This window comes from Pristiophorus japonicus, chromosome 10 (assembly GCF_044704955.1).
Source record: "Pristiophorus japonicus isolate sPriJap1 chromosome 10, sPriJap1.hap1, whole genome shotgun sequence".
Classification (NCBI taxonomy): Eukaryota; Metazoa; Chordata; class Chondrichthyes; family Pristiophoridae; genus Pristiophorus; species Pristiophorus japonicus.
In genome coordinates, this window is record NC_091986.1 from 200,105,090 (window position 1) to 200,132,982 (window position 27,893).

At 47.2% G+C, this 27,893-nt stretch overlaps 1 protein-coding gene across 1 annotated transcript; it reads left to right on the forward strand.

Moving 5' to 3' along the window:
* The first annotated feature begins 595 nt into the window (after positions 1-595).
* LOC139274898 (regucalcin-like) lies at positions 596-27,509 on the forward strand. The gene is made up of 6 exons (XM_070891623.1): positions 596-758; positions 8,941-9,123; positions 11,651-11,866; positions 15,273-15,404; positions 19,354-19,508; positions 27,197-27,509. Exons 1-6 carry the CDS (start codon positions 596-598, stop codon positions 27,245-27,247), a joined length of 900 nt encoding a protein of 299 aa, XP_070747724.1. The 3' UTR covers positions 27,248-27,509.
* The last annotated feature ends 384 nt before the right edge of the window (positions 27,510-27,893 follow it).

Here is a 27,893-nt window from a genome sequence, read left to right on the forward strand (position 1 = left end):
TCGTGGAAAAGTAGGTTCCTCCATTTCATTACGTAGGATATACGACACAGAAACAAGCCATTCGGCCCAAACAGTCCATGACTCGTTTATTCTTCACTCGAGTCCCCTCCCATCTTTCCTCATCTAAATCTATCAGCATAATTCTCAATTCCCTTCTCCTTCATATGCTTGTCTAGCCTCCCATTTAATGCATCTATACTACTCGCTTCAACCATTCCCTGTGGTAGCGAGTTCCACATTCTCTTCGCTCTCTGGGTAAAGAAGTTTCTTCTGAATTCCCTATTGGATTTCTTGGCGACTATCTTATATTGATGGCCTCTAGTTGTGCTCGTCCCCACAAATGGAAGCATTCTCTCTGTACCCATTCTTTCAAAACCTTTCATAATTTTAAAGACCTCTATTAGGTCACCCCTCAGCCTTCTCTTTTCAAGAGAAAAGTGACCCAGCCTGTTCATCCTTTCTTGATAGGTATAATCTTGCATTTCTACTATCACAGAAGATGATTGGTGCAAAGAAGATGATTCAGCCCATTGTGTCTGTGCTGGCTGAAAAGGAGCCTGATTATTAAGTGACTTTTCAATATTTTTCACAGGCAATGGCTTCCATTAAGATCGAGTGTGTCGTGAAGGACAAGAGCAGAATTGGAGAGAGCCCAGTTTGGGAAGAAAAGCACGGTTGCCTTGTGTATGTGGATATCACAGGACAGAAGGTGTGCTGCTGGAATGCAGCCACCAAACAAGTAAAAACCGTACACGTTGGTAAGCAAAGGTTGTCTTAACATGGGACAGTTCCATTCCTAGCCTTATATATGGCAATTGTTATTTCCTTTTATTAAAATGTGCATAAACCGTCACCTTCAGAAAGAAAGAAAGACTTACATTTATATAGCGCCTTTCACGACCACCGGATGTCCCAAAGCACTTTACAGCCAATGAAGTACTTTTTAAGTGTAGTCACTGTTGTAATGTAGGAAACGCGGCAGCCAATTTGCGCACAGCAAGTTCCCACAAACAGCAATGTGATAATGACCAGATAAGCTGTTTTCGTTATGTTGATTGAGGGATAAATATTGGCCAGGACACGGTGAGATATAGGAGCCCAGTTATTGCCCGTGATAGAAATTTAGATTTTTTTCCCTCTAAAATGAAGAATAGGAGGACTAACCAAACTGCCTGGGACATTCTCTCCATTGAATTCTCTCCTCTCTATAGCTGCTAGACGATAAAAGTATTGCATCTAAAATGCATTTTTCCCATCAAACTTTTTATATCCTCATTTTGTGTCACACTGGCACCTGATTGGTTGAAATTTCATATTCACAAAACAGCAGTAAATCATGCATGGAGAAGTAGGTAACATAATTATTAAACATGCAGAGTGTGGGTATATGGGCTTGAACCCAGCTATTTACGATATATATAAATGATTTAGACGAAGGCATTGAATGTAATATCTCCAAATTTGCAGATGATACTTTGGTGGCAAAAACAGGAAGGCAGATTATTATCTGAATGGTGACAGATGAGTAAAGGGGAAGTGCAACAAGACCTGGGTGTCATGGTACATCAGTCATTGAAAGTAGGCATGCAAGTACGGCAGGCAGTTATGTTGGCCTTCATAGGAGCAGGGAGGTCTTGCTGCAGTTGTACAGGGACTTGGTGAGACCACACCTTGAGTATTGTGTGCAGTTTTGGTCTCCTAATCTGAGGAAGGGCGTTCTTGATAGTGAAGGTTCACCAGACTGATTCCCGGGATGGCAGGACTGACAAATGAAGAAAGACTGGATCGACTAGGCTTATATTCACTGGAATTTAGAAGAATGAGAGGGGATCTCATAGAAACATATAAAATTCTGATGGGATTGGACAGGTTAGATGCAGGAAGAATGTTCCCGATGTTGGGGAAGTCCAGAACTAGGGGTCACAGTCTAAGGATAAGGGGTAAGCCATATAGGACTGAGATGAGGAGAAACTTTTTCACCCAGAGAATTGTGAACCTGTGGAATTCTCTACCACAGAAAGTTGTTGAGTCCAGTTCGTTGGATATATTCAAAGGGGAGTTAGATGTGGGCCTTACAGCTAAAGAGATCAGTGGGTATGGAGAGAAGGCAGGAGTGGGGTACTGAAGTTGCATGATCAGCCACGATTATATTGAATGGTGGTCCAGGCTCGAAGGGCCGAATGGCCTGCTCCTGCACCAATTTTCTATGTTTTTATGTTTCTATGTTGAACCCACAACCTTCTGACTCAGAGGCGAGAGTGCTACCCACTGAGCCACTGCTGACATAATTCGAGGTTCTGGAGGGCTGCCAATACCCATGGAAAGGGAAGAACATGAGGTGGGGAAGAGGGCAGGATGAGTCACGTTATAGAATTGTACACGTCTATCGTCCCGCAGATGCTCCTGTTGGCTCTGTGGTCCCTCGGCGATCAGGGGATATGTTCTGGCAGTTGGAAAAAGGTTTACCTTGCTAGATGGGGAGAAGGAAACCGTTACCAACTGTAGGGCTTGTCTTCACAATCCAAATACCAGCCCTTATAAAGGGTTGATAATCTCTGGTCGGGTAACTTCGGACAAGTACTACACAAACAAATCAGATTAAGGCTAAACATCTTTCTTTAAATACGAAAGCAAAATACTGCCGATGCTGGAAATCTGAAATACAAACAGAAAATGCTGTAAATGCACAGCATATGTGGAGAGAGAAAGAGAATTGTTCCGATGGAAGGTCATCGAGCTGAAACATTAAATCTGTTTCTCTTTCCTCAGATGCTGCCTGACGTACTGAGTGTTTCCCGCATTTTCTGTTTTAAAAAAAACTTTAACCGATTTCACACATTTCCGAAGCAGAGAGTGGTCTTTGAGTTCCACCGGGCGATCAGTCCGTCGTACTCAAGGCTGTTGCATCTTCTTCCATTCTCCTGCCGCTCTAACCTCCGACTGCAGTGCTCTTTCGTCCCCGACGCCCTCTCCTTATACATTCTTCCTGGTTGGGGCGTGAGTACCATTCGTTCTGCCTCAATGATTGGTAGAGTAGGCTTCGATCATGAGCTTACCTTAAATGATTGACAGGTCAGGCGATTGAGGCCTGGTGCACCAATTCCATGTGACTCATCAAACTGACATGTCAAACCCATCTTTCGTTTAGGCACTCAACATCGAGTCCAACAATTTCAAACCAGAACTACTTCCCATATTTTTTTCCCCATTCCTCTTTTCTTTTTACAAACGCCATCTTTTTATTCTCTTTCCTGGGGCAGCAGGTGATAATTCCGCCATTCACACCCCCTCTTGACTCATCTTTTGTTGCCTAACTTGTACCATTACCATCTCATTTTTGCCCATCTACCCTTTTGTCTCTCTAATCTCTCCTGCCTTCCACCCTATCACAGACCTTCCCTTTTGTTCTTTCCTCCCCTCTCCTTTTCCCTGCCCCTGCACTTCCTTAAGAATCTGTTACATCTCGAACTTTTCCAGTTCTGAAAAAAGGCTCACAGACCCAAAACGTTAACTCTGTTTCTCTCCACAGATGCTGCCTGACCTGCTGAGATTTCCAGCATTTTCTGTTTTTATTTCAGATTCCAGCGTCCGCAGTATTTTGCTCTTGTGGTAGGTCCTGCCTCTGTTTCACATTTCTACAGCCCAATCATTCTTTTCAATCACCTTTTTTTGTTGACAGACTCCACTATTTCTGTGGCCTCTTAATCGATGCTTGCCTCATCATTCCTTTTGTTATTTAATCACTCCTGCCTTCCTTCCCTTCCCCACTTTCCCTGCCTCTGTACACTTGCTTATCATCATAGGCAATCCCTCGAATCGAGGATGACTTGCTTCCACGTCAAAAAGTTCACAGGTGTTTCAATGAAGGACCTAATAGTCCAGATCCCGAACTGAATCTTGAAGGATGGAAGATGCTTGTGCGTGGATTTTTTTTAACGTGTGGTGACCGTTGCACACGGGCTTGACAGAGCTAGGCCTTGTTCGAGTGGCAAGGATTACCCTGTACTATGTGGGAAGTCAGGGACGCTGACGACTACATATGTGGGAAGTGCATCCGCCTGCAGCTCCTGACGGACTGCATTGCGGCACTGGAGTTGCAGGTGGATTCATTCTGAAGAATCCACGATGCTGAGAATGACGTGAATAGCATGTTTAGCGAGTTGCTCACACCGCAGGTAAAGGGTACTCAGCCAGATTGCAAATGCGTGACCAGCAGGAGGAGCAGTGTAAGGAAGGTAGGGCAGGGGTCCCCTGCGGTCATCCCCCTGCAACACAGATACACCGCTTTGGGTACTGTTGAGGGGATGACTCATCAGGGGAGGGCAGCAGCAGCCAAGTTCATGGCACCGTGGGGGGCTCTGCTGCACAGGAGGGCAGGAAAAAGAGTGGGAGAGCTATAGTGATAGGGGATTCGATTGTAAGGGGAATAGATAGGCATTTCTGCGGCCGCAACCGAGACTCCAGGATGGTATGTTGCCTCCCTGGTGCAAGGGTCAAGGATGTCTCGGAGTGGGTGCAAGACATTCTGAAAAGGGAGGGTGAAAAGCCAATTGTCGTTGTACACATAGGTACCAACGATATAGGTAAAAAACAGGATGAGGTCCTACGAGACGAATTTAGGGAGCTAGGAGCAAAAGTAAAAAGTAAGACCTCAAAAGTAGTAATCTCAGGATTGCTACCAGTGCCACATGCTAGTCAGAGTAGGAATCGCAGGATAGCTCAGATGAATATGTGGCTTGAGGAGTGGTGCAGAAGGGAACGATTTAAATTCCTGGGTCATTGGAACCGGTTCTGGGGGAGTTGGGACCAGAACAAACCGGACGGTCTACACCTGGGCAGGACCGGAACCAATGTCCTAGGGGGAGTGTTTGCTCGTGCTGTTGGGGAGGAGTTGAACTAATATGGCAGGGGGATGGGAACCTATGCAGGCCGCAGAAATGCCTATCTATTCCCCTTACAATCGAATCCCCTATCACTATAGCTCTCCCACTCTTTTTCCTGCCCTCCTGTGCAGCAGAGCCCCCCACGGAACTTGGCTGCTGCTGCCCTCCCCTGATGAGTCATCCCCTCAACAGTACCCAAAGCAGTGTATCTGTGTTGCAGGGGTTGACCGCAGGGGACCCCTGCCCTATCTTCCTTACACTGCTCTTCCTGCTGGTCACGCATTTGCAATCTGGCTGAGTACCCTTTACCTGCGGTGTGAGCAACTCGCTAAACGTGCTATTCACGTCAAACTCAGCATCGTGGATTCTCCAGAATGAATCCACCTGCAACTCCAGTGCCGCAATGCGGTCCGTCAGGAGCTGCAGGCGGATGCACTTCCCGCATATGTAGTCGTCAGCGTCCCTGACTTCCCACATAGTACAGGGTAATCCTTGCCACTCGACCAAGGCCTAGCTCTGTCAAGCCCGTGTGGTGGCTGGTGTGCAGAGGGAAATAAAAGGGAGATAGAGGTAAAAGATAGAAAAGAGAATAGTAAAAGTGGAGGGCAGAGAATCCCAAGGCAAAAAAGAAAAAGGGCCACATTACAGCAAAATTCTAAAGGAACAAAGTGTGTTAAAAAGACAAGCCTGAAGGCTTTGTGTCTTAATGCAAGGAGTATCCGTAATAAGGTGGATGAATTAACTGTGCAAATAGATGTTAACAGATATGATGTGATTGGGATTACAGAGACGTGGCTCCAGGATGATCAGGGCTGGGAACTCAACATCCAAGGGTATTCAACATTCAGAAAGGATAGAATAAAAGGAAAAGGAGGTTGGGTAGCATTGCTGGTTAAAGAGGAGATTAATGCATAGTTAGGAAGGACATTAGCTTGGATGATGTGAAATCTATATGGGTAGAGCTGCAGAACACCAAAGGGCAGAAGACGTTAGTGGGAGTTGTGTACAGACCTCCAAACAATAGTGGTGATGTTGAGGAGGGCATCAAACAGGAAATTAGGGGTGCATGCAATGAAGGTGCAGCAGTTATCATGGGTGACTTTAATACGCATACCGATTGGGCTAACCAAACTGGAAGCAATACGGTGGAGGAGGATTTCCTGGAGTGCATAAGGGATGGTTTTCCAGACCAATATGTCGAGGAACCAACTAGGGGGGAGGCCACCTTAGACTGGGTGTTGTGTAATGAGAGAGGATTAATTAGCAATCTCGTTGTGCGAGGCCCTTTGGGGAAGAGTGACCATAATATGGTGAAATTCTACATTAGGATGGAGAATGAAACAGTTAATTCAGAGACCATGGTCCAGAACTTAAAGAAGGGTAACTTTGAAGGTATGAGGCGTGACTTGGCTAGGATAGATTGGCAAATGATACTTAAGGGGTTGACAGTGGATGGGCAATGGCAGTCATTTAGAGTACGCATGGATGAACTACAACAAATGTACATCCCTGTCTGGCGTAAAAATAAAAAAGGGAAGGTGGCTCAACCGTGGCTATCAAGGGAAATCAGAGATAGTATTAAAGCCAAGGAAGTGGCATACAAATTGTCCAGAAATAGCAGCGAACCCGGGGACTGGGAGAAATTTAGAACTCAGCAGAGGAAACAAACGGTTTGATTAGGGCAGGGAAAATAGAGTACGAGAGGAAGCAGCAGGGAACATTAAGACGGACTACAAAAGCTTCTATAGATATGTAAAGAGAAAGAGGTTAGTAAAGACAAATGTAGGTCCCCTGCAGTCAGAATCAGGGGAAGTCACAATGGGGAACAAAGAAATGCAGACCAATTGAACAAGTACTTTGGTTCGGTATTCACTGAGGTGGACACAAACAACCTACCGGATATCAAAAGGGTCAGAGGGTCTTGTAAGAAGGAGGAACTGAGGGAAATCCATATTAGTCTGGAAATTGTGTTGGGGAAATTGATGGGATTGAAGGCCGATAAATCCCCAGGGCCTAATGGTCTGCATCCCAGAGTACTTAAGGAGGTGGCCTTGGAAATAGCAGATGCATTGACAGTCATTTTCCAACATTCCATTGACTCTGGATCAGTTCCTATGGATTGGAGGGTACCCAATGTAACACCACTTTTTAAAAAAAGAGGGAGAGAGAAAACAGGGAATTATAGACCGGTCAGCTTGACATCGGTAGTGGGTAAAATGGTGGCATCAATTATTAAGGATGTCATAGCAGCGCATTTGGAAAGAGGTGACATGATAGGTCCAAGTCAGCATGGATTTGTGAAAGGGAAATCATGCTTGACAAATCTGGAATTTTTTGAGGATGTTTCCAGTAGAGTGGACAAGGGCGAACCAGTTGATGTGGTATATTTGAACTTTCAGAAGGCTTTCGACAAGGTCCCACACAAGAGATTAATGTGCAAAGTTAAAGCACAAGGGATTGGGGGTAGTGTGCTGACGTGGATTGAGACTGGTTGGCAGTCAGGAAGCAAAGAGTAGGAGTAAATGGGTACTTTTCAGAATGGCAGGCAGTGACTAGTGGGGTACCGCAAGGTTCTGTGCTGGGGCCCCAGCTGTTCACTTTGTACATTAATGATTTAGACGAGGGGATTAAATGTAGTATCTCCAAATTTCGGATGGCACTAAGTTGGTTGACAGTGTGAGCTGCAAGGAGGATGCTATGAGGCAGCAGAGTGACTTGGATAGATTAGGAGAGTGGGCAAATGCATGGCAGATGAAGTATAATGTGGATAAATGTGAGGTTATCCACTTTGGTGGTAAAAACAGAGAGACAGACTATTATCTGAATGGTGACAGATTAGGAAGAGGGGAGGTGCAACGAAACCTGGGTGTCATGGTACATCATTCATTGAAGGTTGGCATGCAGGTACAGCAGACGGTTAAGAAAGCAAATGGCATGTTGGCCTTCATAGCGAGGGGATTTGAGTACAGGGGCAGGGAAGTGTTACTATAAGTTGTACAGGGCCTTGGTGAGGCCTTGGAGTATTGTGTCTCCTAACTTGAGGAAGGACATTCTTGCTATTGAGGGAGTGCAGCGAAGGTTCACCAGACTGATTCCCGGGATGGCGAGACTGACATATCAAGAAAGACTGGATCAACTGGGCTTGTATTCACTGGAGTTCAGAAGAATGAGAGGGGATCTCATAGAAACGTTTAAAATTCTGATGGGTTTAGACAGGTTAGATGCAGGAAGAATGTTCCCAATGTTGGGGAAGTCCAGAACCAAGGGTCACAGTCTAAGGATAAGGGGTAAGCTATTTAGGACTGAGATGAGGAGAAACTTCTTCACCCAGAGAGTGGCGAACCTGTGGAATTCTCTACCACAGAAAGTTGTTGAGGCCAATTCACTAAATATATTCAAAAAGGAGTTAGATGTAGTCCTTACTACTAGGGGGATCAAGGGGTATGGCGAGAAAGCAGGAATGGGGTACTGAAGTTGCGTGTTCAGCCATGAACTCATTGAATGGCGGTGCAGGCTAGAAGGGCCGAATGCCTTACTCCTGCACCTATTTTCTATGTTTCTATGTTTCTAAGCCGATTGGAGACCTGCTCTGACTTGCTTAAAACCTGTTACATCTCTAACTTTTTCCAGTTCTCATGAAAGGTCATCGACCTGAAACGTTAACTCTGTTTCTCTCAGATGCTACCTGACCTGCTGAGTATTTCCAGCATTTTCTGTTTTTATAATCGCAATCTCTGAATTGCTTCACCTGATGGCCCCCTATGGCGACGGCACCAAAACCTGTTCGAGCACGACTGGTAGTCTCTGTTGGCAGTTTTGAATTGGCTGTAGCCTGTAGGCATGTCTCGCTTTCAACAGCATTGTCTGGTTTCGAGATGGCTGTTCCTTTGTTCAATCTGTGCACCAGACGAACAGTCTGCATGCGAGCCATTGTCTATTGTGATCGGGGCTGCTTCTTAATCGTCTACACCTTGAGTGATGTTGCTGCATCTATAACAGCATCAGTATTTGCAGGATGAGCCACGTTATTGAATTGTACACGTCTATCTTCCCTCAGATGCTCCTGTTGGATCAGTGGTCCCTCGGAGATCAGGGGGATATGTTCTGGCAGTTGGAAAAAGGTTTGCCTTTCTCGACTTTGAAAAGGAAACCGTTACTGACATAGCCCTGGTCGACCAAGATAAAGCAAACAACAGATTTAATGATGGCAAAGTGGACCCTGCTGGACGTTTCTTTGCAGGTTAGTCACAACCAATTTTGCATTTTACATCTCCGTCCACATACAGCTTTGCTGAAATTGGCTTTCACCATTTTACCCTTGTGTTGATCAGGTCTACTTTAATCTACCTTAGGTAAGGTACTTTAGACTTAAAAAGGCAGTTGGATGACGGCGGAATGGATCACCAATTTAGGACTGAGATGTGGAGACATTTCTTCACTCAGAGGGTGGTGAATCTTTGAAATTCTCTATCCCAGAGGGCTGTGGAAGCTCAATTGTTGAGTGTATTCACCACAGAGATCGATAAATTTTTGGACATTAAGGGAATCAAGGGATGTGGGAATAGTGCGGGAAAGTGGAGTTGAGGTAGAAGATCTGTCATGATCTTATTGAATGGTGATGCAGGCTTATGGGGCCCTATGGCCTACTCCTGCTCCTATTTCTTAGTAAGGTGTGTGACTTGAAGGTGGTGGTGTTCTCATGCACCTGCTGCCCATGTCCTTCTAGATGGTGGAGGTTGCCGGTTTGGGCAGTAAACGAATCAAGAGGTTTCGAAGATTTATCCATAGAATTTAATCATCATAGACATTCCTCGAATTCGAGGAAGACTTGCTTCCACTCTAAAAGTGAGTTCTTAGGTGACTGAACAGTCCAATTTAAAAGGCAGTAATGAAAGGGTACAAGTGATATCCTAAAGCACAACTCTGAAGATCAAGTAAATTACAAAGCTTGCTAGATTTTCTACCCATTGACTATGAATATCTAGACTAATAACTAGATTATGTGACAGACTTGAAATTATGTTCTGATATTTTAACTTAAAAAAAGGTATCATACACACAAGGGGTACGATAGCATAGTGGTAATGTTGCTGGACTAGTAATCCATAGGTCTGGATTAATGATCCAGAGATATGAGTTCAAATCCCACCAGGGCAGCTGGGGAATTTAAATTTAGATAAATCTGGAATAAAAAGTGAATGTCAGTAATGGTGACCAGGAAACTACTGGACTGTTGTAAAAACCCATCTGGTTCACTAATGTCCTTTAGCGAAGAAAATCTGCTGTCGTTATCCAGTCTGGCCCATCATCATCAGAGGCAGTCCCTTGAAATCGAAGAAGACTTGCTTCAACTCTAAAAGTGAGTTCTCAGGTGACTGTACAGTCCAATATGGGAATTACAGTCTCTGTCACAGGTGGGAAAGGGTGGGGTGGGTAGTCTGGTTTTCCGCACACTCCTTCCGCTGCCTGCGCTTGTTTTCTGCATGCTCTCGGCGACGAGACTCGAGGTGCTCAGCACCCTCCCAGATGCTCTTCCTCCACTTAGGGCGATCTTTGGCCAGGGACTCCCAGGTGTCAGTGGGGATGTTGCACTTTATCAAGGAGGCTTTGAGGGTGTCCTTAAAATGTTTCCTCTGCCCACCTGGGGCTCGCTTGCCATGTAGGAGTTCTGAATAGAGCGCTTGCTTTGGGAGTCTCGTGTTGGGATGCGGACATTGTGGCCCGCCCAACGGAGCTGGTCGTGTGTGGTCAGTGCTTCGATGGTGGGGATGTTGGCCTGATTGAGAACACTGACGTTGATTTGCCTACCCTCCCAGTGGATTTGCAAGAGGTTGTAGGTAGGTGACCCCAGACCCACAGCAATGTGGTTGACTCTTTACTGCACTCTGAAATGGCCTACCAAGCCACACGGTTATGTTCAAGAAGGTGATTCACTGCCACCTTCTCAAGGGCAATTAGGGATGGGTAATAAACTTTGGCCTTGTTGACAAAACCCACATCCCGTGAATGAATACAAAATATGATTTAATTTAATTTTTATATGTTCTTAAGTCTTGAATCCATTTTTTTGCTGGTGGTGATATGACCCTTTTTGATATATCAAGAAATGCAAGGGTATACCTATTTGGAAAGGATGAACAGGCTGGGTTTCTTTTCTCTTGAAAGTGACCTAGTATGACCTAATAGAGGTCTTTAAAATTATGAAAGGTTTTGATAGAGTAGATACAGCAAGTGTTTCCACTTGAGGGGAAGAGCAAACCTAGAGGCCATCAGTATAAGATAGTCAGCAAGAAATCCAATCGGGAATTCAGAAGAAACATCTTTACCCAGAGAGTGACGAGAATGTGGAACTCACTACCACAGGGAGTGGTTGAAGCGAATAGTATAGATGCATTTAAGGGGAGGCTAGACAAGCACATGAGGGAGAAGGGAATATAGAGTTAAGCTGATAGAGTTAGGTGAGGAAAGATGGGAGGAGGCTCGAGTGGAGCATAAACACCGACATGGACTGATTGGGCCGAATGGCCAGTTTCTGTGATTATGACATATTATAGAATATAATGGAGTTATTCTGTGATCCCAACTTATATTATCTCTACCTCACACTCCCTATGAATGTGACTCCTCTATTGGAAGCATGGAATTGTGGAATCATCCCTATATTCTCAATATCAGAAATTACTGCATACTCTTTGCATGTGCTATTAATGTATTAGGAAAACTTCAATGGTTAGTATTTACAGGGCTAACACTGACTTCTGCTACAGGGACCATGGCAATTGAGACTCGTCCAGCTGAAGTCGAAAGGCAGCAGGGATCTCTCTATGCTCTGCAGTCTGATCACTCTGTGGTCAAGCACTTTGACCAAGTGGACATTTCTAATGGTCTGGACTGGTCACTGGATCACAAGACCTTTTATTATATAGACAGCTTATCTTTTGCTGTGGATGCGTTTGACTATGACCTACACTCAGGAAAGATCTGTAAGTATATTTTAAAACGTACTTGGTCACATGTTGGAATGAGCCATTTTGTGATGTGTACATTTTTTTCTAGAAAGGTATATTCTTGGCCTCTCTGTTGCTGTGCAATAAATTATAGTTGGCTGCAAGGACAAATGGGCAAAGCTATTCCTGAGCCTCTCTCTGTGCTGACAGGGTGTGTGTGGGAAAGGCACTGGGTTGACTCTTCCTCTGATTTGCCCCTCCATGCCCAGGGAGAAATGCCCGATTGCCTCTTGGTGTCTCGCTATAGTGACACAGCTGAGATAGGGAAGTCAACAATGCAAGGTTAGTGTGTAGGAACCTGAGTCCTACCGATCTCAGGCAGCACATTGAGACTCCAGCACCCTGTGCTGCTCCCTAATATTGCTTATATTCATTGATTTGGTCCATGACTAATGTTCATCTTTTGTTAATGGCAATAGGGTTTTAACTAAAGACTTGCATTTATATAGCGCCTTTCACGACCACTGGACATCGCAAAGTGCTTTACAGACAATTAAGTACTTTTGAAGTGTAGTCACTGTTGTAATGTGGGAAACACGGCAGCCAATTTGCGCATAGCAAGCTCCCAAAAACAGCAATGTGATAATGATCAGATAATCTGTTTTGTTATGTTGACTGAGGGATAAATATTGGCCAGGACACCAGGGATAACTCCCCTACTTATCTTTGAAATAGTGCAATGGGATCTTTTACATCCACCTGAGAGAGCAGTTGGGGCCTCGGTTTAACATCTCATCTGGCACCTCTGACAGTACAGCATTCGTTCAGTACTGCACTGGAGAGTCAGCCTAGCTTTAAGTGCTCAAGTTCCTGGAGTGGGACTTGAGCCCACCACCTTTTGACTCAGAGGTAAGTGCACTACTCACTGAGCCACAGCAGACACATACATGTAAACACTTTTTAGACAAACTTTTGTTGAAGTTTCTTTTGCTTACTTGCCCCCACTTCAGCCCTGCCATGTTATGTCAGCTTGGCTCCGTTAGTAGCACTCGTATCTCAGGTTGTGGGCCCGGGACTTTAGTATATGATCTAGGCTGGGATTCCAGTGCAGGACTGAGGGAGTGCTATACTTCCAGCGGTGCTATCCTTTGATTAGGTGTTGAACCAAAATCCTGTCTTGTTTGTTCCAGTGGTTCAGGTAGATGATAATGGCTCCATGGCACTAATCTCAGAAGAATAGGCAGTTCTGCCAGAGTTTAGGCCAACTTTCATCCCTCAACCAACATCACTAAAACAGATTGCGCCGCTGTGTTTGCTGATGTGACAACGGCGGTTGAAATTCTTCTATGCGGTATAATTAGCGACGTGCTTATTTGTACTGCAAAAATGGCCAACATGCTCCACCCTTTGTTTCTGATTGGTCCCCTTGGAAGATAAGCCACACCCTGAGGTTTCACAGGAATGTGTAACTGGAACTGTCCATCCCAAGATCTCACTGACTTTGCAAATTGTAACTCGATCCACGTTGACTTTCTGAAGCGACAGGGGACAGAGCTCCCCAGAAGACAGCAAGGGCCAGCCAAAGTGCCTTATCTCAGTGCAAGTGCATCCTCCTGCCCCCCTCCACCCCAACATTGATGGGCAGGCATTGTGTACGGATTGTTAACAGGTTTATTGGGTATGAAGTGAATAGTGACAGTGTCATGACTTCTGGATATCATCTACTCCAACGATGTCCCTTATAGAGGTTTGGATGAACGTGATCCATCATCCCCCCCACCTGTGTCTCACCCCCCAACCCCCCCACCAGTATTTCTCTCTCTCTCCCCCCAGTCTCTCTCTCCCCTCCAGCCTCTCTTTCTCTCTTCCCCCCCAGCCTCTCTCTCCACCCCCCTGCCTCTCTCTCCCCTCGTCTCACTCTCCCCCCCCGCCCCTCCCCCGCAGCCTCTCTCTCCCCCACAGCCTCTCTCTCTACCCCCAGCCTCTCTCCCCTCCCCCCAGCCTCTCTTTCCTCCTCCCCCCAGCCTCTCTTTCGCTGGCGGGCCCAGGCCGGCCGGGGTGGTGGGTTGAGTCAGAGCTTCAGGTCCTGCTTCTCGGCACCACGCGCATGGAATGATTCAGGCCGGGAGGTGGAGGGGGGGGGGGGGGGCGGAGTTTGAGGGGGCGGGGCTTGTCGCCTCTCAGTCAAAAAGGTGCAGTACAAATAGTTACATCGTATAATTAGTGCACCAGTTAACGCATTTACATCAAGCTCTCGTGTCCGTTATTTTAATAACATCATTAACCCGTAGCACGCACAGGAATTTGACGGTAAATGGTCAAAATAATACACGGGCATTTCTACCCCCATGAAGGAGGCAACTTGTAATTTCTCCAATTGAATATTGGGAAGACCGAAGCCATTGTTTTCAGTCCCCACCACAAACTACGTTCCTTAGGCACTGACACCATCCCTCTCCCCAACTTCTGTCTGAGGCTGAACCAGACTGTTCGGAACCTTGGTGTCATATTTGAACCTGAAATGAGCTTTCGACCACATATCCGCAGCATAACTAAGACCGCCCATTTCCACCTCCGTCTCATCACCCGTCTCCGCTCTTGCTTCAGCTAATCCACTGCTGAAACCCTCATCCATGTCTTTGTTACCTGTAGACTTGACTATTCTAACGCACTCTTGGCTGGCCTTCCACATTCTACTCTATGTAAACTAGAGGTGATCCAAAACTCGGCTGCCCGTGTCCTAACTCGCACCAAGTCCTGTTCATCCATCACCCCTGTGCTCGCTGACCTACATTGGCTTCCCGTTAAGCAACAACTCGATTTCAAAATTCTCATCCTTATTTTCAAATCCCTCCATGGCCTCGCCCCTCCCTATCTCTCCCCTCAGCACCACAACTCCCCAAGATGTCTGCGCTCCTCTAATTCTGCCCTCTTGAGCATCCCTGATTATAATTGCTCGACCATTGGTGGCCGTGCCTTCTGTTGCCTCGGCCCCAAGCTCTGGAGCTCCCTCTCTAAACCTCTCCACCTCTCTCCCTCTCTTTCCTCCTTCAAGACACTCTAAAACCTACCTCTTTGACCAAGCTTTTGGTCACCTGCACTAATTTGTACATATGCGGCTCGATGTCAAATTTTTTGTCTTATAATACTCCTGTGAAGTGCCTTGGGAAGTTTCACTACGTTAAAGGCGCTATATAAATACAAGTTGTTGTTGTTGTCATCTATGTTCCCTTTAATTATTTTTTGTGGGCAAATAGCCCATTCAAATTTCCACGCATGCACAGCTTTTCCCATTGTGAAGCTGGCAAGCGACCTGCATGGGACCTGCAGAGCACTGCTCGGCCGCACAGCTTAACAGGAACATTGCTCATCGCCACCTTGTTCATGGAAGGGATGTGCGTTCGTAATGAATAAGACTTTATTTTTTTACATTACTGTATAGCAAATCGAAGACTTATGTACAAGCTTGAACAAGCGGAGGCTATTCCAGATGGACAGTGCATCGATGCAGAGGGAAAACTTTGGGTTGCCTGTTACAAGGGTGGACGAGTCCTGCGTATTGACCCAGAAACAGGTAAATCAATTAAATATGTAAACGGCGATGTCCAATTTTGTGCTTGAAAAAACTATAATTTCCCATTTTGACACTTCAATACCAGTATCAGAATTCATTATTATATTTTTTACACCAGTTTATTGTTATCTTTTTCCTTTAATCTTCTGCATAACATTCTCTAGCCAGCAATGCATCTGTTGGTCTGATGCAGAATGTTATTAGTGCTGAGGGTGAGCCACTCACAAGCCACTTTTGAACCACATGTCAATGTCCAATATCTCTTCCCATCATCCCCACTAGGAAACTTCTCCGGTTAACTTGGCTGAGATCATTAACTCACCGTGTGGGCTATTGTGGATTCTAACCCAAGTTCTACCACACCATGGTAGTTTCATACATCCCTCCGTACTACCAGACAAGGCAAATCTACAATTACAACAACAATGCCTTTTGTAGTTCATCAGAATTACTTCATGCATATATATCTATAGACCATGCCCTACTTTAAGATCATAATCTATAGGATCGCCATTTTAACCCCGGTTTTGACTGTCTGCATTGGGTATGTTTTGCCAATTCCTGCATGATTGCAATACCGAGTACCACAGCGTCCTCAAATGCAGGAAGGAAAGATAATTGGTAAAACATGTCGTTCATTATATAAGTCAGTCATGAAAATTGGATTTATATAAGTGCCATTAATGAAAAAAATGCCTGAAGACATTTCACAAATGGAAGTCGCTATGGGGAATGGATGCTTTGCCATAGAAGATTAGGAAGGATAATTTAAAAAAAGATGGGTTGAAGAAAGGTTTTCAAAGGCGGAGAGAGAAAATGAAAGGTTTAGGGAGGGAGATACTGAGAGAAGGTCTGAGAGGCTTAAAACTCCACCACCATGGTAGACGAAGGCTACAAAAGTCAGAGGGCTGAAGGATATGTGAGGGTTACAAGACTGGAGGACGTTGCAGAGAGAAGATGAGGAAAAACCATGGAAAAGATATGAAGATAAGGATGAGTATTTTAAATTTAATGTATTGGGGACCGAGAGCCAATGTAGGCCAGCAAAAATGGGGAGATTGGGACTAGAGGTTATGTACTTTGGCAGAAAAAAAATCAAAGAGCAAGTTATTATTTAAATGGAGAAAGATTGCAAAGTGCCACAATACAGCGGGATCTGGGGGTACTTGTGCATGAAACACAAAAGGATAGTATGCAGGTACAGCAAGTGATCAGAAAGGCCAATGGTATCTTGGCCCTTATTGCAAAGGGATGGAGTATAAAAGCAGTGAAATCTTGCTACAGCTGTACAAGGTATTGGTGAGGCCACACCTAGAATACTGCGTGCAGTTTTGGTTTCCATATTTACGAAAGGATATACTTGCTTTGGAGGTAGTTCAGAGAAGGTTCACTCGGTTGATTCTGAGGATGAGGGGAGGAAAGGTTGAGTAGGTTGGGCCTCTACTCATTGGAATTCAGAAGAATGAGAGGTGACCTTATCGAAATGTATAAGATTATGAGGGGGCTTGACAGGGTGGATGCAGAGAGGATGTTTCCACTGAAGGGGGAGCCTAGAACTAGAGGGCATGATCTTAGAATAAGGGGTCGCCCATTTAAAACAGAGATGAGGAGAAATTTCTTCTCTGAGGGTTGTAAATCTTTGGAATTCGCTGCCTCAGAGAGCTGTGGAAGCTGGGACATTGAATAAACGTAAGAAAGAAATAGACAGTTTCATAAACAACAAGGGGATAAGGGGTTATGGGGAGCGGGCAGGAAAGTGGATCTGAGTCCATGATCGGATCAGCCATGATCTTATTGAATGGCGGTGCAGGCTTGAGGGGCCGTATGGCCTACTCCTGTTCCTATTTCTTATGTTCTTATGTTCTTATATTCTAGAACAGGAGATGGGTGTCTTAGTTTTGGATAAGTTGTAATTTCTGGATGTTAAAGGATGGGGGACCAACAAGGAGGGCTTTGGAATAATCAAATGTGGAAGTGATGAAAGGATAAGTGTTTCGGTGGAAGGACTGACATGGAGCATTGTTGCAGAGGTGAATTAAGTGGTCTTGGTAATGGTTAAGAGGTAGGGTTCGAAGCTCAGCTCTGTGTTGAACAGACACTTTGGGCTGGATTTTCATTTTGATTGCGCCTCTGTTTGCGCCCCAGAGGGGGCGGTAATGGGTCACAAAATGCTGAGCACCTGGACGGCCAGCTTCCAGCACCCCACCGGCAAATTTGGTGGCGGTTTTGCGGCTGCACTGAGCAGTACCGCCCAGGAGTGTCACGCCGCTCTGCAACAACCCAGTTTTGACAGCGATGCGATATTTATTTGGAGCGGCACTCGTAGCGCTCCCTAGTGACACCGCCAGAGAAAGCAGGCGGTCCGAGCTGTCCTGGGGCGCTAAGGGAAGAAATGATTGCAAAAGATAAGTGAAATTGATATTGCTTTGTGTTTTTTTTTGCCATCCACCTTTATTTGGGGGGAGTAGTTCGTCGGGAATGTTTTATGTGTTTTTTGTCCCGATTTTTTTTTTCTCGCAGGGAGGCCTCTCTTCGGACGGTCCGAAGCTGGCTCTTCAGCAACAGATTTTCAGTTGCTCACCCGGCCTAGCGTCCTAAGAGACGTGTGGAACGCCTCCCTTAGCGCTCCGCTCCAGAATCAGGGCGCAGCAACCGAATTTTCTGGCTGCCGTCGCAAACCATTTCTCGCCGCAAAATTTACCGACCCACCGACATTAGCGCCCGAAGAAGCCTCCAACCAAAAATCCAGCCCAAAGATTTTGCTCAGTCTGACTTAACCAGAGTGAGAGGTTGAGGTAGGGGATGGAATCAGTGGCAAAGGAGGTTGTGGCAGGAGCGGGTGAATACAATCACTCACTAATACTCAGTTGGTGGAAGCTGTGACTCTTCAATGACTTCTTGGTGAACAGTCTGGCTGCTATGGAGTCAAGAGACGTGGTGAAGAGGTCGAGCTGGACATCAGCAGCATATAAATGAAAGCTGATTCTGTGCTGAGGAAGATGTCACCGAGGGGCAGCATGTAGATGAGGATGAGGAGAGGGTCAAGGGAAGCTACTCATAGGATTCAAGAGATGAAAGTGGTAGGTGGGAAGAGAAGCCATTGCTGAAGATGTCGGGTTGCAGTGGAATCACATGAGGTCTACCTTAAGGAGCTAGACAACGGAGTTCTCTAGTAACTTATTATGGCAGATGATTGCAGTCAAAGAAAGTTCATTCCTTGTTTGCGCTCCATTTTAGAATTTTGCACCTGGAATTTCCGTGGTTACTCTTCCGATCTCCCCCGTAACACTGAAATAACATAAATATCTAAAAATGGCACTTCATGATATTTCTTCGGGATTACACCTATGTTACGGTGGAGCATGGGAGAACCCAGTGCAACTCCCCTCCCCCTTCACCCTTAGATCCACACTCAGTAAATCCAATGCTAGGAGACTCTGAATCCAGTCTGAGTCCATCCAAATCCTCATTTTGCTCATCGTCATCATCATCGACAGTCCCTCGAAATTGAGGGAAGACTTGCTTCCACTCTAAAAGTGAGTTCTCAGGTGACTGAACAGTCCAATACGGGAATTATAGTCTCTGTCACAGGTGGGACAGACAGTCATTGAAGGAAAGGGAGGGTGGGACTAGTTTGCCGCACACTCCTTCCGCTGCCTGCGCTTGATTTCTGCACGCTCTCGACGACGAGACTCGAGAGCTCAGCGCCCTCCTGGATGCACATCTTCCACTTAGGGAGGTCTTTGGTCAGGGACTCCAAGGTATATCTGGGGATGTCGCACTTTATCAAGGAGGCTTTGAGGGCATCCTTGAAATGTTTCCTCTGCCCACCTGGGGCTCGCTTGCCGTGTCGGAGTTCCGAATAGAGCGCTTGCTTTGGGAGTCGTTTTGCTCACAACGACAGTGAAGTCTAAAGCCCAGAAATCACAGATAAGAATCTTTCCTTCAGGTAAGAGGATCCAGACAGTGAAGCTGCCCGTTGACATGACCACATCTTGCTGCTTCGGAGGAAAGGATTACTCCGAACTTTATGTAACATCAGCTGTGGACGGGATGGATGAAGAATGGAAACAGAGACAGCCGCAAGCAGGCGGCATTTTTAAGGTCGGTCGATAGAATGCGATAATTGCCGATAATATCGCGATAGTGCTGGAGCTGTGAATCACAATTGCAAACTTTCTGATCTGCCATGCCACTCCCCTCTCAGCTGGCGAGAGTTCCGCCCAGACCATATGGAGGGCCGACTGGGTAGAATTTCCCGGCTAGCTCTAGAACTCCTTCGGACACAACTCCACAATAGCTTTTAAAAAGGATGTGGATACAAATTTGATAAGTATTCGGTGCTGTAAAATCCTATGATTCTAATATTTTTTGGCAAAGGATACTTTACCAAATTGTGCATGTACAACACAACAACTTGTATTTATATAGCGCCTTTAACGCATTAAAACGTCCCAAGGCGATTCACAAAAGTGTTAGCAGACAAAAATTTGACACTGAGCCACATAAGAAGAAATTACAGCAGATGACCAAAAGCTTGGACAAAGAGGTAGATTTTAAGGAGGAAAGAGAGAAGCAGAGCCGGAGAGGTTTAGGGAGGGAATTCCAGACCTTAGGGCCTAGGCAGTTGAAAGCATGGCCACCAATGGTTGAGTGCTTATAATCAGGGATGCTCAAGAGGGCAGAATTAGAGGAGCGTAGATCTAATTTATTAACAGCCTACATAACAGTACTACTGTTATCTCATGGATACATGTTGATGTTGACAAATGTGCTGAATCCCCAGGGGCCATGTATGAAAACGCAGTCATCCCTGGGAATAACAAAACCGCCTAAGTGTCGCGGTCAAGCTTTGTTTACACGCCTTGAGTGTTTAGCAACGGCTCTCCTGTCTGTGTAGTAGCCTGAGGAACTGCTTTCTTTTTCTTTTTCTTTTTCTCCTGAGCTTACGGCTTGTAACTAGCAGATATGCTACAATCAGGAGTTGGCCGATTACTAAGGCATGCGATCCCACCCGGATCCATGCAGGTATGTCTGCCCGTATCCCCAAATCCCTCCCCTGCTAGAATTTCAGTTTTCTGCTCCATGGTGTAAAAATGTTTTTGCGACAAATCCACTGCCTGGAGGAGGGCTGTAAGTTTCTCAGGTAGTGGGGTAGTGGGATAGCCAAACTGGGCGGCATATTGTTGTAGGTGGCTGAGGTTGTTTTGTACCGTGAGGTGAATCGTGGAAGGTTCAGGGATGGGTGTGATTCTGGTGTGTGCCACTTGAACCTCTGCCCTGGGTTTAAAGCAAAAGCTGCTGTACGGTATTGGACACCACCTTCCCGGTCCGTGTTCATACCATTGGGCACTTGTGGTGACACAATATGTCCCATCGCCTACATATGCTACCTGTGGAGGCATGTGGTTAGGGGCCATTAACTCCATTGTGCAATTGATAGGCTCTGCCCCAGCAGTGCTGAACCCGCATTGTGGCCTTGCAAAAGCGTTCAAGTGCTGGGGGCACAGGATTACCTGTGCTCCCCTGCTCCGACAACCCGAGAGGTCTGTATCTGTCACAGTGTGCTCCCACATTGTGACATAAGGTGGGACCTCTTGGAATCGCCCATACCACCCCATCCCCGACATCCTGCCACCACCTATAGAAAGCAATGGAGACCCCCTCTGAACACACGCGAGTGGATCCCCACATACACAAATAAATTCCTTGGTCGTACGCCCACCATTTCTCCCAGCACACCATTACCCTGCCAGATGACCCCATGATGGTTCGGTAGGTATCATTATCCAGACGTTTCCAGTCCGAGTGTCGGTCTCCCACGTCCCTCTTGAGCTTTCTGAGCCACCACCACCGTCCCAGAGGTATGTCCCCTTGGCAAGTTAGGCATACCTTCCTGCCTTCTGACACTCTCACTCTGGAAGTGGCCACAGTGATCTCCGGGCAGGGGATGGAGACCTCTCCGTGGGTAAAGTCCTTATGGTTGGAGTACTTGGTGGAGTTCGATCCCAACCACCCAGGCCATCTCCCCTCGTGGGAGTAGGTGACCCGGCTATCTGCCGCCGGAGTCCTTTCTCCTGTGGTCACTGTCGGCGCTTTGTCCCCGGAGCATCCGAAAACCAGGGAGTCCTCGGTGTCCCCTCGGTGCCCGGTGCAGATCCTTAGCGATACCAGCATCACTAACGTCCAGTAGGGAGGTGTTGACATCTGAAAGGCAAGAAGAACATGGCCTTGCCTTGAGAGACCTCTCCAGGCTCGGCCCACTTAACATGTTCTGAACATAACATGCTGTACCCAACCGTCACTGCCTTACCTAAACACATATGCACAGAACACAAAGTAACAAAACAGGAAGGGAAAATATATACACCGCCACCCGTCCCTGATTGGCACGGTGCTGTTTATCCATGTTGTTGGCCGCCTGCCAGTGAATCTGTTGAAGCTGTTCAAACAGATTCCTGACGAAGTGGTCCCGGTTCACTTCTCGAAGCTGCCCTTCGGTGAGAACCGGCGCCAACACATGCACTGGGGTTCTCATGATCCGGCCTGTCATCAGCTCATGGGGTGAGTACCCTGTGCTCTTTGACTGACTGGCCCGGATTCCCATGAGGACCAACGGTAAGACTTCCACCCACTTGTTCGGTGAGTCTCCCGTCTCCTTCCGCAGCCTTTCCTTTAGGGTCCGGTTCAGGTGTTCTACGGGGCCTGAGGACTGAGGGTTGTTTGCAGTGCAAACCAGACAGCCCGCACAGAAGTTGCGGACGTCTTCCCGGAGGCCTGGCCACCACCCTGCCTTTTCTACCCGTTGCCAGGTAGATTCCGGCCCAGGGTGTCCCGCACCTGGACCCGCATGGGCCAGCTGAAGGAATTCCCTCCAGTATTGTGGCGGCACTACCCATTTGTCCCCTTTAAACAACATGCCTTCCCGCACAGCAATATCTGCAGCACTGTATGGGCCCTCCGCCTTTTCCCCCTTTTTGATAGCAGCCAAGGCAGCCTTCAGGATCGGATCCTGCATCTGGACTACTTTAAGGTCCGGGGCCGCAGCCGCCCCTACGCTCCCTTGTGTCCCTGGCTTGCTTCTTGCTGCTGCTATCCTGCCTGCCTCGTATGGGTCCCATGGGCGACCTGTACGAGCACCTTCCCTTGCCAGCAGGTCTGCCTGCTGGTTACCTTCCCCCCGTGGCTCAGTTTTGGAGTGGGCCTTTACCTTCTGGATATATACATCCCCGGTTTCTCCCACTGCAGCCACGATCTTTTCTAGCAGGGGTTTGGTCACAAGGGGCTTTCCATCCACAGAGGTGTACCCCCGGCGTGACCAAATCGCCAGATACTCTGTTCACGAATTGCAAGTGAACATGCTGTCCGAGCAAATCGTGTATGGGGTAGGGAATTCCTCGGGGTGTGTGACCACATACATCACCGCCGAGAGTTCCGCCTGCTGGGCGCTCAGGGTGCATGGGAGTTTAAGAGCCAAGGCAATCCCTGCCTTGGGATCCCAAACTCCGCAGCCCATGAGTCTTGTACCCGCGGACACTGAACTGGAGCCATCAACGTAGATCTCGCGGCCTGTGGGGTGTATCCCTGCACGAAATCCAAAGTTAATGTCCCATACCCCCTCCACAGAGCATCTATGCGGCTGCCCTGGATAGATTAAATTTTCTGCGAGCCTGGGCTCACAGAGGCCCTTGACCTTTAAAGTCATTTGGGAGAGGAGGAGGGTCCAGCGAGTGATTCTAGCACTGCTCACTGTCCCGTCCTTAATCCTCCCGTCCTACAGCATCTACGTCGGGGTATGGTGGGTGAGGAGTGTAATGGGGGATATTCCGGTAAAGATCTAAGCTCTCTTTACTGCCCAGTGGGTGGCCAGTAAGTGCCTCTCACAATTGGAGTATCCCTTTTCTACCTCCGTGAGGACCCTGGAGGAGTACACCACTGGTCTCAGCTGACCGTTTCGCCCCTGGAGCAACACTGCACTTAAGCTGTCGCCACTGGCTGCCACCTCCAGGAAGAATTCCTCCCCCCCATCAATTGCCCCTGGGGCTGGTGCTATCTGCAGGTCTCTCTTAAGACGGACAAATGCTGCCTCACAGCCCTCATCCCATTCCCACTCGACCCCCTTATGTAGGAGTCTGAGCAGAGGGGCGGCTGTGGCTGCATAGTCCTCGATGAAGTCCCTACAGTAGCCAGTGATTCCCAGGAAAGAACTTACCCCCGACACATCCCTAGGGACAGGGAGTTCCTGCACTGCCTTTCTTCTAGCCTCATCAATGGCCCTTTCTCCTGCCCTTATCGTCAGGCCCAGGAATTTTACCTCCATTAGACCTATCTGGGCTTTCTTGGGGTTAACTTTAAAACCCCCTTCCTTCAGTAAGACCAGCAGTTCGGCCAGCAGTGGACCGTGTTCCTCACTGCTGTCTGTGAACAACAACAGGTCGTCCATATACTGGACCAGCTGGTGTGGTTGGCTGAAGCCTTTTAAGCAGTTCGCCAGGTATTGGTGAAAGATGCTGGGACTATTATGAAAGCCCTGTGAGAGGCAGCTCCATGTATACTGCTGTTCCCGGAAGATGAAGGCAAACTTGTACTGGTCTTCCCTCCGTACAGGGATAGACCAGAACCCGTTGGATATGTCCAACACTGTGAACGTGGTTGCGGATGCAGGGATTTCCCCTATCAGATCCGCAACCGCCGCTACTGTGGGAGCACAAGCTGGGATGTTTTTATTGAGCACCCTATAATCCACCGTAGCCCTCCAAGAATTGTCCGGTTTCCTAACCGGCCAAAGCGGGGAGTTGACATGGGTGCTATGGGTCTCAAAACACCCTGCTCGACAAGTGAGCTTAAAGCTGTCTCCAAATCTGCTTCTGCCTCTCGGGGAAAGCCATACTGCATTTGCGGGCGGGACATGGAATCCCCATCTATTCTAACCTCCACTCCTGTGACTCTCCCACAATCGTGTTTATGGGTGGCAAATGCTGCAAGATTTGCTTGCACATAGGCCCGGTACTCGGCCGGGGGTTACCGACCAGAACCTCCAGGTCGTAACCCACTTTTAGCTTCATTGTACACAGAGTCCCTTTTCCCTGTTTCTTATCAATAACCATGACTTTTCCCTCTGCTCCCGTGCCCACTGTGCCCCATAGACAGTGATTCCTCAAGTCTACTAGGATCTGGCGAGCGATGATGAAATCAGCCCCCAAGATCCCTTTTCCCACCTGCTCCCAGTTCATCAGGACGCACTTCCATTGTGCTCCTAAACGAACTGCGAGCGGGACTGAGAAAAACCCAGCCTTCTCATTTCCTGTGAACCCAACTAGTTGATACGACACCCCGTTTGATAGAGGTGAGGTTGCGGGGTCCTCCGAATGGACTATCGTGCTGGAAGCACCAGTGTCCAAAAGGTAAGTACCCAATACACCCTCAACCTCCATCTTGACCCAGGGCCGTCCCCAGGGGTCGTATTCTAGTGGGCACAGGTATACAGGCTGGGTCTGGGCTAGTCATGGCCTCTGTACTGGCAGGGTTGCTGGTGCTTCCCTGCCTATTGCCGTGGCTACCTTCCCAATCCCCTCCAGCGCTGTCCTCACTGCAGCTACTATCTCATCAAGGAATGGTGAGGAGCTCCCTCTACTACCCCCACTCTGGGCGGCTCCTAAAGAACTTCTCCCCCCATATCTCTTTACTGGGCTCCTGCAATCCCTTTTAAAATGCCCAGCTTTCCCGCACCCGTAGCACACTCCCTCCTTATCAATCGAGCGACCACTCTCCTTGTGCCATTCCCTTTTGGGAATGGAATTGGGTTTTACTTCATTTACCCGACCTTTGGAGGTTTTCTCCTCCTCCCCTCCTCCATTCCATTGGACCAGTGCCAGTTGCCTGACCACTGCTTCCTCGGTGAGGTTGGGGTCCCAGGAATCGAACCACAGTTCTGCCCTGGCCTTGAGCCGGGGCAAGCAGTTTGCCACCAGCATCCTCAGCCAGCGGCCAGTCTGTACCGCGGAAAGATTCGCCCGGTCGAGGAGCTCCCCACAGGCTACGTGGTATACCACCCACAGCCTGTCCGCAAACGACTGCGGGGTTTCCCCTGCGAGCTGCCTTGTCCTTTCGACCCGTTCTGCCCGAGTGAGGGCTTGCACCCAAGGTTTGGTGAGGTTCACCTTGCCAAAAATGTATGAGGAAATTCTCTCCTCCATTTTAGTTTCCTCTCTTATCACCTCATCTGTTATATTAACATCTCCTGTTTGCTTATGTCTTGCCGCGGTCACCATGTTCTGTAAGGGGTTCCCAGGGAGTGTTGTTGTGCCTTGGGTGTCTCTCTCTGGGCTTCTGCCCTCACAGCTTATGCCTGGCCTGTGAGGTACCCTGAGTGCTGCAAGAGCACCCCTGGAGAGACTGTGTCCACAGCTTATGAAGGGGGGTTTTGAGATTCTTGCATCCCCACAGCTTATGCCTAGCCTGTGAGGCACCTGTGAGTGTCAAACACTCCTAACCCCTTCTTCCCTAGCCTGTGACACACAGTTGAGCGTTTTCGAGCCGCTCCTAGCTTCCCTTACACTGTTCTGACATAAGACTCACGATCAGGAGATGTAATACAATAGAACTGAGACAAGGTGATTCCAAGAGGAACTTTAGGCTTCCAATTTATTTGACAAGGTGTATCTCAACAAACAGCAATACATCAACAAAACAATCCCCCTAAATCCTACTAAACGGACACAACGAAAATCTTTACACAAGTTTAGCAGTACAATGTCCAACCTCCCACCTTTCCTGGCCTAACTGAGTTGGGAGTTCCGGGGACCAGAGGTTATACTCACTCCTGTGCCTTTCTGCAGTCTGGTGGTTTGTTTCTTCTATCTTCGGTGTCTTCGGACACTGGTTTTCCTTCAGCGTCGAGAGGCTTGCTGGTTGTTGGATCACGAAAGCACGGAACCACACACACTACGTCAGAAACCCCTTTTTATAGCCAGATTATACAGTCCGCCTCTCCTGCTGAAATCGATTCTTCCCATTGGTGGGCTTTGTGATTTTGAAAAATGCAGCAGTTTTAGATTATTGCGGTTTTTTTCCACTGATGTTAACCTACTCAAGGTTTGAATGGGTGATGATTGCGTTGGCCTCCTGTAGCCATTGTGTAGGCCCTTGGGTTGTTTTGGGTTCCCTGGTTTCTGAAGGTCTGCATAATTTTCCTCCAATTCAGGTTTTCTAACCTACTCAAGGTTTGAGTAGGGGTTGATTGGGTTGGCCTCCTGTAGCCATTGTGTAGGCCCTTGGTTTGTTTTGGGTTCCGTAGTTTTCTGAAGATCTGCATAATTTCCTTCCATAGTGTAAACATGGGGAAGACAATAGCCCAATAATGGCTGTGAGTCAGTCCCAGTTTTCGAGCAAGTGCTCTCCCATTGGCTTGAAAGCCCCATGCTTCGGGCTGACTCTGTCTCACCATTGGCCCTCCGATGTCCTCCCCCGTCCAATCACTGCTCTGCCAAGGTCAAACTGTTATCGGTTTCAATTCACAGCACAGACTGATCCCACAGCCCTTTTCCTTCTGGGTAAAATGAGGGGGTTTTCGTCCTCCCCTACATAATCGATGCTGTAAAATGCACGTGTCGATCTGGTTCGGTCCCGACGCTATCACTATCTCTGCTCAGACATAAATAATGATCAGAGAGGTCATGGAGGGCAGCGATGCCCATGGAACAATATCCAGCGCAAATCAGAATCTGTAGCGGCAGACAGGAGATAACTGGACATAAAAATTAACGTTGAGTCCATATTCCTTTCTGTTTCAGATTACTGGACTTGGGGTGAAGGGAATACCACCATATTCATATGCAGGATAAAACACATCTTCAACAACCTTAAGCCTGCATTCCGTGCAGTTATGAGGCTTACTTGATAAACTGCTTTAAGCTACTATAACAGCAAGCTTTACAACATACCATTTTATAGATGCACTGATAAATTGTTAAGCTCTTTTGCCACACAAGATCTTTTTCACGTTTTCCACATTCTAATTATTGTTTAATATTTAATTCTAATTATACTCAAATGTTGGCCATCTGGCTATACTATGAAACAATAAAAATTATTTCTTCAGCACTATGCACTGTGTTGTTTTATGTTTTAATGGCTGATGTTGGACATCCTGGAGAGATGTGTTGGATGCAGAACTTCTTGGGGAGATGAGGGTTAAAAGTCGAACTTCTTTGTGTCTTGAAGGAACAGGCTTTCCAATATAAACAGGAAGAGTTTGACGTGCTTTGAGGAGAAAGCATGCCTTGTCTTCTGATATCTAAAGTGCTTGTGTAAAGAAAGAAACATTATCATTTATATAGCGCCTTTCACGACCACTGGCCGTCCCAAATGCTTTACAGCCAATGAAGTACTTTTGGAGTGTAATAACTGTTGTAATGTGGGAAACACAGCAGCCAATTTGCACACAGCAAGCTCCCACAGTCAGCAATGTGCTAGTGACCAGATAATCTG